Below are 13,996 nucleotides of genomic sequence, written 5' to 3'. Positions count from 1 at the left end.
TTGTTTCTGTTGGTGGGAATGTAAAGTGGTGCAGCCACTCTGGAAAACAGTATGGCGGTTTCTCAGAAAGTTAAAAATAGAGCTACCTACAACCCAGCAATTGCACTACTAGGTATCTACCCAAAGAATACAGAAGCACGGATTCAAAGGGATACGTGCACTTCAGTGTTTATAACAGCATTATTTACAGTAGCCAAGCTATGGAAACAGCCTGTGTCCATCAACAGATGAATGGATAAAGAAGATATGATGTGTGTGTGTGTGTGTGTGTGTGTGTGTGTGTGTGTGTGTAGAGAGAGAGAGAGATATAATGGAATATTACCCAGCCATAAAAAAGAATGAGATCTTGCCATTTGCAACAACATGGATGGAACTGGAGGGTATTATGCTAAGCGAAATAAGTCAGAGAAAGACAAATCCCATATGATTCTCTCATATGTGGAATTTAAGAAACAAAACAAACACAGATTTAAAAAAAGGAGGGAAACCAAGAGATTCTTAACGACAGAGAATACATTGATGTTACAGAGGGGAAGGGGGTGGGGGATGGGTTAAATAGGCAATGGGCATTAAGGAGAGCACTTGTGATGAGCACTGTGTGTTGTATGGAAGTGTTGAATCACTATATCATACACTTGAAACTAATTACACTGTATGTTAACTGTATTGTAATTTTAAAAAAAGAAAAAAAGGGTTGGGGGAAGAAAAGTGACCCCAGATTTGACAGTGTGGAGCTCGGGGATGCTTTCATAAGAGTGGTTCTATGGGTGTGGTGGTGAGAAGTCAGACGGCAATGTGCAAGGAATGAACTGGAGGTGAGGAAATTGGATTTTGTCCCAAGGGTGGTGGGGGACCACTGAAGACTTGTCAATAGGTGTGTCGTCTGCTCAGATTTGGTTGTTCAGGTAGTGCAAGGACAATGTGTTGGGGGGACAACAAATAATAGGTAAACCTGCAGAATCAGAAGGTACATCGATGTGAAATGAGAAATGCTCCATGTTTTGCATCCGCACCAAACCCCCTTCCCCCTAAGATTTGATGCTCATAATGATCAGGATGAAGGTGGGAATAATAGTAATAATGGTGACATTAGTGAGTATTTGTTAAATGTAAAGACTGTGCTCAGCAACTTACATGACTTATTTTACTGAGACCTCAGCACAACTTTCTGGGGAAGGTGTTCTTACTGTTTTTCGGCTGAGGCCAGGAAAGTAAGGGGAAATTGAAAGACAGCAAGTAATTTGCTCAAGACCACACAGATCGAGGGGAGATGAAGCCAGAGGGACAACAGAGGGTGTGGGGGCAGCTGATGAAGGACCCTGTGACCATTGTCAGGACTTGGGTTTTTACTCTGAGTGAAATGGGGAGCCAGTGAGGGGTTCTGAGCAGAAGAAAGATGTAAGGTGACTAATGGATCACTCTGGCTGATGTGCTGAGAATAAGCTGTATGGGGCGAGGGTAGAAACAGCTATGACAGTGGGACACAAACACCAGTGACCTTGGGCCAGGTTGCTAGTAGTGGAAGTGGTGAGAAGTGGTCAGATTCTGGGTCTATTTGGGAGTTAGAGAGGGCGGGATTTTTGATGATGCATTGGATATCGATTATGTGAGAAAGAGAAGGATCAAATTTGACCCCAGGCTTCTTGGTCCTGATGTAAAGATGGTGTCCAAAGCTATGACGCCAGGGTGGTCACCAAGACAGTGAGTACAGACAAAGGAGAGGGAAGGACCCAGGGCTGAGCCTGGATCACACAGCTGCTGAGAAAAGAGAAGAGGGGGAGCCCCAAAGGAGACAGAAGAGGGGACCAGTGAGGTCGGAGAGACCCTGAGGGTGGGGTCCCAGGCTCCAGCTGAGGGAGGTGCAGCAAGAAGGAGGAAGTGATCAACCAGCTCGAGTCTGATGATTGCCATGAATATAAAATAGTTGTGCGCGCAAGAGAGAGGTTATCCAGAAAAGAGACTTTCTTCTTCTTACCAGGGTTTCAGCATAGAAGTTACACTTGAGTGGAATGAAGAATTCTACAGGTTTTCCAGGGGCGGGGGATGGAAAGACAGCCCAGCATCTGACAAGATTTACAGCGTTCAGGAAACACTGAGATTCAGTGCCTAAGGAAATGGATATGTGTGTGTATGTGTGTGTATGGGTGGCTGGAGGGGGGGGCGTAGCAGTAGGCGAAGCCAGAGAAGACCAGGGCCAGATCAGAAGAGCCTTATGAGGAGCCACTGGTGAGCATCCAGAATAATGGAAGTAGTTTTGCACTTTATAAACACCCCTCTGGCTGATGGTGGATGGACTTGGAGGTAGGGAGGAGGAAGTCAGGACACTGCTGCTGTTGTCCAGGAGGGAGGCTAGAAGAAGGGTTTATTGGAAACTGATTTTTATCTTGGAAGAGGGAGTACTCAGTGCTTTTGCACTGCAAATACTCTGATGAACAAAAGTTCATAAATTTAAAAATCTTTATTTAAATTCAACTTAATTAACATATAATATATTATTAGTTTCAGGGGTAGAGTGGATTCATCAGTTGCATACAACACCCAGAGCTCATTACAGCCCCCCCTTAGTGCCCATCACCCAGTGTCCCCATCCCCGCCCCCCCACCTCCCCTCCAGCAACCCTCAGTTTGTTCCCTATACTTGAGAGTCTCTTATGGTTTCATTTTTGGAAATTTTTAGATGTTCATAAGTTCTTAAGCAACTACTAAATTTGCTCTTGATGTTATTAGAGCTAATTAGAGCAAAGTAGAAACCTTACTAGGGGCCAGATGTTGTAAGTGCTTTGAAAGTGTGACTTTGCATTATCCCCTAAACAAGCCTATGGAGGTTTTATTATTGTCATTCCCATTTCACAGATGGGAAAATTAAGGCACAAAGAAGCTAAGTAAATTGCCCACTGACACACAGCTAACAAGAGAGTGGCTCTGCTTTGTTTCACCAGGTGAGTTTAGTCAGTTGAAGAAACAGAACACAGGCTCTGTCAACTAAGAACACAATGAGGTTATAAAGCAACCAGAAGCATTTATTTGGGGTTTAGGAATTACACTCCAGGAGACAGAGCGGACAGGCATTGAAAGTGTCCTGGCATGGAGGGAGGGGTGCAGGTTTCTAAAGGCAAAATCCACAAGGTTACATAAGTTGTTTTGAAAGAACTATGATTAGTGCTGGCAGAGTTTGAATTGACCATCTAATACACGATTGGCTATTTGGCTAACAGGCATCCAAAGTAGAAGGATGTGTTCCAGGAGGTGGTTGGAGTTTGCAGTTGACCATAGTCAAGTCTGTGGTGTTCTGAGAATTGAAATAGGAGAGGTGTATACACCCTGCTTCCTCAATATCCTCCCGACTCTGCTTTGAGGGACTCTCTTAGCCATGGTTACTCCATTCTGAATCTTCTTTCACAGCTGTAACTATTAACAAGTCCGTGAGGAAAAAAAAAATCCCTTCTGACGGGGCAGCCTCAGGGGAAAGGACCAGTGATAGCCAAACTCTCACCTGGGACCAAAAGAGCCCCTGGTGGGTGAGACCTGTCAGAGGTCTCAGTTCTGAGCAAACACTGCACATCGAGTTTGAGAAGGTTCTGAGCTGATGTTGAGGTGGTAAAGAGCAAAGGGAGAAGTCAAGAGAGACAGAACAAGATAAGGTTGACCAGCTGGCTGTGGAGAAAGAAGAAGGCATCCTGGGTGGTGCCCTATCATCTGGCTCGGGGATGCTGGCACACAGGGGTGGTTTGATTTGCTATACTTAAAATCCAAAGCAAGAGATCCCTTATGACAACCCCCAACCACTGGGTTCCAGTCTCCCTGCCTCAAAAGGGATTCTCCTTATGTGACCTTGGTTATACAACTGGTGTGGGATAGACACTCTGCCAAAGTGTCCCTGGCAGGTCTTACCATAATGAATGTTGTTTATGTTCTGACCCCACTCCATCTTCAGCTCTACTTCTTGTCTTCCCCAACCACACACTGATGTTCGAACCATCCACCTCCACCCGAGGTCTTTGTGCCTTTGGTTGTGCTACAACTTCTTTCTGCTTTACAAACTCCCAGTCATATTTAAAGAGCCTGTTTACTTTCTGAATCCCCCAGAAACCTTTCTGCCCCATCTCAGGCAGAATTATTTGCTCCTTCCTCTGCTGTCTCCCTAGATTTTGCAAATGTCTCCTCTGCTAATCTAAGAGGAGGAATTCTTTACTTTTCATCTCAATATTTGCCGAGTTTATAATAAGCACTCGGTAAACATTGAAGACATGAGCAAACAAATGAATGTCTGAAATGTGTTAATTAGTCCTTGTCTTCAGGGGTTTATTTTGCTACCTGAAAATAGCAAAGTGTTAGCAAAGCCATGGAATGAAGACGTCTAGCCCTTGGCTCTTTGTCTGGAATCCCTCCACCACCCCTTACTAGCTGTCTGGGGGAATCACCTATCCTTTGGACCTGAGTGTGTTTTCTCCACCATAAATCCAGGCGGATAATGCCCACCCAGGAGCAACATCATTGTGAAGGTTCAGCGGGCAAATGCGTGCGTGCTGTGCATTTGGTACCATGCCTCCATATTTAGTGTCTGTCAGGAAGTGGTAGCTGGTAGTGGTGGTGACAGAGTTAGTTTGTTGCATAATTTCCTTCTGTGAAGGGGTTATCTCTTGAAAGAACGATTGTTGTGAGTTGAAGTTTATTTCTCAAAAAGATATGTTGAAGCCCTTACCCTTCGAGTGGGTGACTGTGACCTTATTTGGAAATAGGGTCTCGGCAGATGTTATCAAATTAAGATGAGGTTATGCTCCATTAGGGTGGGCCCTAATCCAATAATTTGTGTCCTTATAAGAAAAGTGGATTTGGTTTCTTTTGTTTTGTTTCTTCAGCTTTATTGAGGTGTAAGTGAAAAATAAAATTGTATGTATTTAAAATATATAATATGGTGTTTTGACATGTTATACTTTGTAAAATATTTACCACAACCCAGTTAATTAACACATCTATCACCTCACAGAGTTACTTTGTGTGTGTGTGTGTGTATGTGTGTGTGTGTGTGTGTGTGTGTAGTGAGGACACTTAAGTTCTACTCTTAGCAAATTTCAAGTATACGATACAGTATTATTAACTAGAGTCACCATGCTGTCCATTAGATCTCCAGAGCTTATTCATCTTATAGTTGAAGTCTTGTACCCCTTGACAACATCTCTCCATCTCCCCCAGCACCTCAGTGCCTAGTAACCACCATTATACTCTCTCTTTCTGTGAATTCAACCTCCCCCCCACCCAAAAGTTCACATATAAGTGAGGTCACACAGTATTTAACTTTCTCTGTCTGGCTAATTTCACTTAGCATGGTGCTCTCAAGGTTTATCCATGTTGTTGCAAATGGAAAGATTTCCTTCTTTCTCACTGCTGAATAATATTTCACTGTGTGTGTATATGTACATATACATACATGTATACATTGCATATATACATACATACATATATTACATTTTTATGCCTTTATCCATGGATGGAATTTTAGGTTGTTTCCAAATCTTGGCTTTTTGTGAATATACTGTAATGAACATGGCAGTACAGATATCTCTTCAAGATACTGATTTTGTTTCTTTCAGCTATATATCCTGGGATTGCTGGGTCATCTGGTAGGTCTATTTTTAATTTTTTGAGGAACCTCTGTTCTGTGTTCCATAATGGCTGTACCAATTTACATGCCCCCCAACAGTGCACAAGGGTTCTCTTTTCTCTACATCCTTACCAACACTTACCTGTTGTCTTTTTTTTTTTATAAAAGATTTTATTTATTTATTTGAGAGAGAGAGAGAGAGAATGAGAGATAGAAATCACGAGAGGGAAGAGGGTCAGAGGGAGAAGCAGACTCCCCGCTGAGCAGGAAGCCCGATGTGGGACTTGATCCCGGGACTCCAGGATCATGACCTGAGCCGAAGGCAGTCACTTAACCAACTGAGCCACCCAGGTGCCCCTTACCTGTTGTCTTTTTGATAAAAGCCATTCTCGTAGGTATGAGGGGATGTCTCATTGTGGTTTTGAGTTGAATTTCCCTGATGGCTAGTGATATTTTCAGGTATCTTGTGGCCATTTGTATGTCTTCTTTGGAAAACTGTCTACTCAGGTCCTTTGTCCATTTTTTAAGTTGGATTACTAGTTTGCCCCCCGCTTTTTTTTGCTATTGACTTTATAGAAGTTCCTTATGTGCTTTGAATATTAACCCCTTATCAGATATATGGTTTGCAAATATCTTCCCCCATTCCATAATTGTCTTTCATTTGATTGATGGTTTCTCGTGCTGTGCAGAGCTTTTTAGTTTCATACAGTCTCATGTATTTATTTTTCTTTTGTTGCTTGTGCAGCAACCAAAGACTCAGTGACTTGGTGTTTGTGGGAAGTGCCAGGCACCGCACGGCCTGTGGGTATGACATAAGGTGCAGTCTGTGCCCAAATATAAATGGGAGCATCTCCCAGTGCTCTAAGGGCAGACATTCATGCAGGTGGATTGAAACAGACTCAGAAACACCTGTGCATCCCTCAGAAAGAGGGAGAAAGATGCATCTTGCTAAGAGCAGCAACTTTTAGAACGTGCATGAAATCAACACTCTCATATCCAGCCTAGACAAATACAGCACCACATGTGTTTCTCACCGTGGAGATTAGTCTTTATTGGACTTTTATCACCTTTCAATGAAAGAGCGGTTCCCATCAGCACTATGTAATTATGAACTTTACAGATACACTTTATCTGGCAGTGAAATTTCTTTAATAATGAAAGTTAACTACAAGGAAAGTTTGTGGTGGGAGAGGGTATGAAATAGAAGCCTGGCTAAATGTAAGCAGATTCCTATCAAGAAAGAAAAATGTTACCAGTACTCCGTTAAAGCGCTAATACAAACCTACTGTTTTGCTTGTTCTCAGGCTAGACATTCATACAAGAGATGCGGGTTTGGCCTTTTCTTCTCAGGGATCCAATAAACATCCTTGTGTATCTAACCATCCTGGCAAGGCAAAACCAGGGGGAAATGAAAGCAAAGCTCCTAATTGTTTTCAAAGTAGGTTCTGGGAGAGGAGCAGAATCCCTGTTTTCCGGAAGGTGGAGAAACCTGACAGCTTCTGATGCTATAGTAACAGGGAGGCCTGGTGGGGGGCGTGGCTTTAGCCCGTGGTGTCTGGGCAGCTGATGTAACTGTGGTCCCCTTGGGCTCTCTCTCTCTCTGGTCAGGACTGCCCTATTTCTGACCGTCTGGCAGGACCGTGGTCACTGGGATTGGGTATTCCAATGCATTGCAGTCATCCGAGAGGAAAACCAAATCCTGAAAAAAATGTGCAATAAGCAAGAATGTTACTGAATGTCGCCCCACAACCCAGGCACAACTAGAGGACTCCTGGTTATCTGGTTATCTTCAAAGACTGTTCAGTTCTTTCCTTTTGTGTGAAAACTTTCCATTCCTTATTCTCCCAAGGAGAACTGGCCCCATCTTCATGTTCCTGTAGAACATGATATAATACTGCATTATAAATACAAATAATACTGTATTATAATTACATCTTCTTCCCATCTTCCCTCTGCAGACCAAGGGGAGAGGGAGTGAGGAGGGCAATGGGTGTGGGGAGGAAATCTGTAAGAAACCTTAGATGCATGAACAAATAAGTTAAACTCAATAGCTAATTATTTATCCTGATGACTTACTCTGGGCCAGGCCTGGTGCTAGGAATTCCATGTATGGTCACTCTGCTAGGGTTCTTAGGATCAAGGGACTTACTGCAACAGCCCCTCCTCACACACATGGTCAGGGTGTACTTATTATCCTTCCAACGATGGCGTGAGGTGGGCATAATTATGTCTCCAGTTCACAAAGGAGGGAACTGTGGCTCAGAGAAGTGACGAGTTGCTCCCATCAGGGAAGCAGGAAGACAGACGGGAGCTCAGGTCTGTCTGATGCTGAAGCCTGTGCCCTTGGGATCCCATGACTTTGCTTTCTTTGGTAATGCTGATTTTCTGCATTTTTCCGTCTCCTTCCCCTCTTCTCCCGGAAGCCTCCTATCACAGAGCATCTGAAGCCCTTCTTCTAGAAAGTCTCCTCCGACCCTGGCGCTCTGGAGCTCCCTGAATTCATGGCCCTCTCCCCCCAAATCTCTACTCCGTTTGGCTCCTAGCCGTGCCTGTCTTATATGGTTAGCATGTGGTCCTGGGTGTTGTCCCCACCCCAGTGTGAGCTCATGGAAGGGAGGGCCTAGGGCTTTGTGAACTGGAAGCACCCCAAAATGTTTCTCTTCCTCCTCCTCCTCTCCCCCCACCCCCAGACTTCCTCTTCTAAAAGCCCTGAGCATCTTGGCTGATAACAGGCAGAAAAGGTATTTTCAGTAGTGTCACTTACTCTCCTGCAGAACGAGTTCATGATGGTGTACAGTTTCCGCACTTTGTCCTTCAAGGCGTCCACCTGGGCCACCCTCCAGCACTGGGATGATGCCACGAAGTCCCGCAGCTTGGCCAACACACAGTAATTCTGGAAGGGGACAGCAGGGAGGGCGTCGTGGGGGAGGTCAGTAGCCAGAGGGACAGGAGCTGGGGACTCCTGCATCCTTCTGCACGGGGTCTCTCCCCACCCCCCTGCCTCCCCAGACAGGAAGACCATCTTACGTGTATATCCAGGTAGAGCGTGGGCAGGTATCTCACACACAGCTCCTGCAGAAAGGAAGATGGGTTACGGTGATGCCCACAGGGATGCACCCTCAGTTGGTCACAGAAGGCTCTCTGCCACCCTCCAACAGCCAGACAGCACCAGGGCCTTCCTTGATCTGATTTGCTTACACACACGCGCGCGCGCACACACACACACACACACACACACACACACACACACACACACGGATTTGAATACCTATGCTTAGTCGGAAAGCTGAAATACTCTCCCCCAGAATGTTATAGCAGCAGTTACCTCTAGGTGGTAGAATGGCAAGTAATATTATTTTCTTCTTTGTCCTTTGTGCATTTTCCAACTGGTCTATAAAGCATAGTGGTCTCCCCCTTATACGTAGGGGATATAGTCCAGGGCCCCAGTGGATGCACGAAACCATAAATTGTACTGAACCTTATATATAGTATGTTTGTTCCTATACATACATACAAACCTAGATAAAGTTTAATTTATAAATGAGGCACAGTAAGAGATTAACAACAATTACTACTAATCAACTAGAACAATTACAACAACGTACTATCATAAAAGTTAAGTGAATGTGACCTCTCTCTCAAAATCTCTTCCTGTACTGTACTCACCCTTCTTGTGATGATTTGAGATGATAAAGTGCCCACGTGAGGAGATGAATGACATAGGCATGTGATGTAGGGTTAGGCTACCACTGACCTTCTGACCACGTCAGAAGGGGGCTCATCTGCTTCCGGGTCGCTGTGGACCGCGGATATGGGGGGCCTACTATGTATGCCTTTTATAATTAGGAAAAACATACACATTATTTAAGTTTTAAAAGAAAAGAAAAGGTGTTAGGGTATCATAACCCCGCATCTGGGAAACATTACATTTTGTTTAAAGCGTTTACAAGGGCCGAAGAGACACTTTTAGACACTTTTAAATTTTATCAAAGCTTTTTTTTAAGTGGGGGAGCAGCAGAGGGAGAGACGGAATCTTAAGCAGATTCCCAGCTGAGCTCAGAGCCCGACGCGGGGCTCGATCTCATGCCCCTGAGATCATGACCTGAGCTGAAATCAAGAGTCATACGCTCAACCGACTGAGCCCCCCCTCCCCAGGCACCCCAAATTGTATCAAAGCTTTTAATGAAGATTAATTTGTTTGTTTCTATCCTGGATAAGCAGCCAGTGGGGCCTGGGTTCTGGTTCTGGGCAACCCCTCCAGAACCTGCTTCCCTGAGCCGTGGGTCTGCCTGTGAAAAGAGCAGCGCTTACAGTGCTCACATTCCTGGGGTGTCCCCTGCCCAGCACTGTGCCTACCATGTCTCATTCACGCCTTCACCCTCGCGGCTCCTGAGCTGGTGGTGGGTGCTGGACCAGCCCTTTCACAGCTCAGCACGCAGAGATTCAGGGGCTAAGCGGTCTGCCCAGGGTAAACAGCAGTAAGGGGAGGGCATGTCCTGGGCAGGGGTCCCCCTTAGCGCTCACTCACAATCACCAGGCTTCCGAAGAGAATAACCTTAATTCTGTGTTCCTCCTAAACTCCGGAGTTCCAGGCTCCTCGGCGAGGTTTTGTTTTTTCCTTTTTTTTTTCTTTTACATTTTACAACAGATCCTCTGGTTGTTGCTGGCAAGTTACCAGCAAAGACAAGGCATTGTGATGTCTCTGATAGATTTTCCTTGTATTTAAAAAAAGATGCAAACCACTGTCATTCGTACTTAGTAGGATGGGAATAAAATGCAAACCCTTGAGATTAACATTGGCCAGAAAAGAAAAACAGTGCATTGTTTTGTTTTTTTCCCCCTGGCCCAAAGGCAAGTTTAGGAGAACTGGGTCTGAATTGAACCCCCTGGTCCGCGGAGGGCAGTGGGAGGGGACTCACCGAGGGCTTCACGGCCTGCAGGCTCTGGAAGTCACCAGTGACCTCCCGGCTCAGGCTCAGCATCCTGGAGTAGCAGGTCGGGGGAGCCGGCTGCGAGGAGGGGGGCCAGGCCAGAAGCAGCAGCAAGGCGAGCAGCCTGGGCATCATGGTACAGAGGCAGGCTCACTGCGTCCTGTGGCCGATGGCAGGCGCCCCTTTAATAAAGCAGCAGCTTGGGGGTGGTCCTCCACGCCTCCTCGGCTTCCTGTGGGGCCCAGCCAAGGCCATCCAGCACGCCCACCTGGCCCTGGACACTGGATCTTTTCAGACCTGAAGTCCCCCCCCACCTCCCGCCCCCGTGTGAGAGGAGGGGCTGCTTGGGGGTGTGTGGGACACCTGGAAGGGACGCGCGGGCCCTTCGTCTCCCACACTTCCAATAGAAGTTTCTCTCCGGGCAGGGGCTTTCCAGAAATGGTAGGACTGGGTGATGAGGGGGCAGAGGACAAGGGTAAGACAAGGTTGGATGAGGGGTGGGCAGTCAGCCTCTGCAGTTAGAATGGGGACCCTGTTGTAAACCAGAACAGAGGTGGGGGGGGCAAAGGGGCTGGAAGTGAAGGACTGAGCACCAGGGATCCAGGGCTTGGGGTCAGGCAGCCTGGTGTCAGCGTCCACCCACCACTCACCACCCAGCAGGAGCTTGGGCAGTCATTTTCCCTTTGAGCAGCTGTGTCTCTGCATCTGGAAGTGGGGCTCATGCTGGCGCATGTGGTTGGCAGGAGATGTGTGAGCACCCCCACCCCAAAGTCAGGCCACTTCAAGCCCCCGGCACAGGCCCCAGTACAAGACAGATGCTCAGGAAGCGTTGGTTCTCCAAATGTGCGGCTCTTTTAGTGACTAAGCTCTGCAGGCAGGGCTCCGTATGGACAACCAGTTACAAATAAGCTCTCTCCTGAGATGCTCAGTGCAGCGCAGGGCTGCCCACTTCCGGTGATGCCCTTGGGCAGGTTTCTTGGCTCTTTCCTCCCTCTCGTTATATGTGCAATGGGGATGATAAAAGCACCTAGCTCAGAGGCCCGTAGTGAGGAACAAAAGACGCTGAGCTAATGTCAGAATCTCCATTCCCACATGTGACCTTGTGACGCAGCTACCCCAGAAACAGTCCCATTTTCCAGGTGGGGAAATGGAGGCTCAGAGAGTTCCAGCAACTTGTCCAAGGTCACAAAGCTGGAGGTGAATGGGTCCAGACGGGACTTTGTGCCCCATCCTCATTCATCCTTCTAGCCCCCTGTGAGGAGTGAGACCCTCAGAGTCAGAGATGAGTTGGGGTCCCTGGGCTGCCCAAGCAAGACTAAGGAACCATCAAGGACAAGGAGCCGTCAGAGAGAGGAAGAGCATCACTTGGCACCACTTCTGTGACGGTCGTCCCAGCGGCTGTCACACACGCCGTGAGCCTCCATCGGGTGAGTGGGGTTATTCCCATTTCCCAGACGAGGAAGCAGAAGGTCTCAGGGGACATGAAACTGGTTGAGATCACAAGGCTATAAGGAGGACCAGAAATCTGGGCCTGTGTCTGTCTGTCTGTCTCCAACCTCTCTGGCTGTGAGGGAGGGTAGGAAGGCCGTGGTGTCCAGCTCCAGACTCCCCCTGCTGTGTCTGCCCTGAGAAATCCCATCCTGATCCGGTGCCCATGAAGCCCCTGTCCATAAACAGAGTAGCGTCACTCCGGTCCCTTCCAGGCCTGAGGTTTTATTTACCTAGCTTTCTGGTGTTTAAGCCCCGGGCAGGGATCCCAGCCATGCCCCCCCTCTTTGGCAGGTGAGCGTGTGTTCTCTCAACACCTTTACTGAGATGACCTGGGGACAGTCTCTGGGGCACCCTCTTGGACAGGGCAGGACTATGTGTGTTTGGGGGGGGGGAGCGGCCAACAGAGAGGTGATTTTCTTCTGGATGAAGGAGTCTCCTCATACCCTCCATGGAGGTGCCTAGGGCATGGGCCTCCCTGGCAGACAAGCCAGCCCGGCCAGGGATGCCAGGCCAGCTTTGAAATGCTTGGGGCTTCTGGATGGGTTCATCGAACGAGGTTCCAATTCAGGACAGGGAGGAAAAACAAGCCCATGCACCAAAACAAGTCCTTGGACCGTTCAGATTGGGTGGATGTTGCCGGAAAACAGGAGTTGTCTGGGTGTTTGAAGTCGAGATAAACGTGTTGCTGGGAGAGCCAGCCTCATCTCACTCGGGACACTGTGTGTGGCTGTTGATGGAGCTTCTTGGGCAAATCAGAGGCTTCCATTGCACCCCAAGCCCCAGGCACTGAGCGGACTGGACCTCATCTCCCTCCCTTACCACTCTTTTCTCATTTCTGTTCAGCAGCCTGCAGCCAGCTGGGCAGAGCAGATCTGTAAGGAAGGTTTTGCCAAGTTAACCTGATGGTTGTTCATCCTGTTACTCAGAGCGAGACACAAGCCCGGGAGGAAGGCACAGAGCGCAGCTGAATCAGCCCCACCCCGGCTGCCAGAGACCCCCCCCCCCCCCGCCCTGGCTGCGGGCAGACCTCCGGAACCCACATGTGTGTTCTGCTCACCGAGTCCTTTGCTGCTCCCTGCTCTGCACCCCCGGCCCCAGCCCCTTCCACGGCTCCTTCAGCATCAGGCTGCTCCGTCTGGAAGGTGACTGTTAAAAATACAGGCAGGAATTCCCCGACAGATTAAAGTCTTTGTCTTCCTGCAAAGGTTTCTCCCACACCCCCCTTAGTTTCTTAGAGCATGAGCCCCATGTTGGTACCTCGTTATGCCAGGAAAGCCGAACAGCCAGAGCTAATGAGCAGATGACTCTCAGCAGATGCCCGTCATTTTCTTTGAATGGATTCTTTGTTGATTCACTGGACACATAGTATTTTTTTTAAAGATTTTATTTATTTATTTGGGAGAGAGAGAGAGAGCATGGGGAGGGGGAGTAGCAGAGGGAGAAGCAGACTCCCTGCTCAGCGGGGAGCCCGACTCGAAGCTGGATCCCAGGACCCTGGGATCATGACCTGAGCCGAAGACAGATGCTTAACTGACTGAACCACCCAGGTGCCCCTGGACACGCAGGACTTAATGAGAGTCTGCAGTGGACAGGCCCGAGATGGACAGGACGGACGAGACGGTGAGTGATGGAGCTGCTGTCCTCATGGAGGAGCACATGGGGTGATGGTGGGACAGCAGACGTCAGGAACGGCCTTGAGGAGGCTCCATCTGCCAGGTGAGAGATACTGTGGGGAAGTGGGATGGGTGTGGAGGTGGGGGCGGGTGTGGTGCATGAGCGAGAGAGAATTTGGAAGATCCTGTTCTGCTGGCTTTGAAGACCATGGAAGCGTCCACAGCCAAGGAACACAGGAAGCCTCCAGAGGCTGGAAAAGGCAAGGAAAAAGGTTTTCCCTTAGATCTTCCGGAAAGGAACATAGATAGCCCTGCCCAGACCTTGATTTTAGCCTATTGAGACCCAGGGAGGACTTCTGA

At 47.9% G+C, this 13,996-nt stretch overlaps 1 protein-coding gene across 1 annotated transcript; it reads right to left on the bottom strand.

Annotated features, from left to right (window-relative positions):
* Positions 1-6,636: 6,636 nt before the first annotated feature.
* CYTL1 (cytokine like 1) lies at positions 6,637-10,676 on the bottom strand. The gene is made up of 4 exons (XM_025886949.2): positions 10,521-10,676; positions 8,629-8,673; positions 8,366-8,494; positions 6,637-7,300 (listed from the first exon to the last, which is right to left on the bottom strand). The coding sequence occupies exons 1-4, from the start codon at positions 10,665-10,667 to the stop codon at positions 7,217-7,219; spliced, it is 405 nt and encodes a 134-aa protein (XP_025742734.1). The 5' UTR covers positions 10,668-10,676; the 3' UTR covers positions 6,637-7,216.
* Between the last annotated feature and the right edge of the window lie 3,320 nt (positions 10,677-13,996).

Source organism: Callorhinus ursinus, unplaced genomic scaffold, assembly GCF_003265705.2.
Source record: "Callorhinus ursinus isolate GAN/ISIS: 27379988/994484 unplaced genomic scaffold, GSC_fseal_2.0 scaffold4, whole genome shotgun sequence".
NCBI classification, from domain to species: Eukaryota; Metazoa; Chordata; class Mammalia; order Carnivora; family Otariidae; genus Callorhinus; species Callorhinus ursinus.
This window is presented reverse-complemented; position numbering and strand designations above follow the sequence as displayed.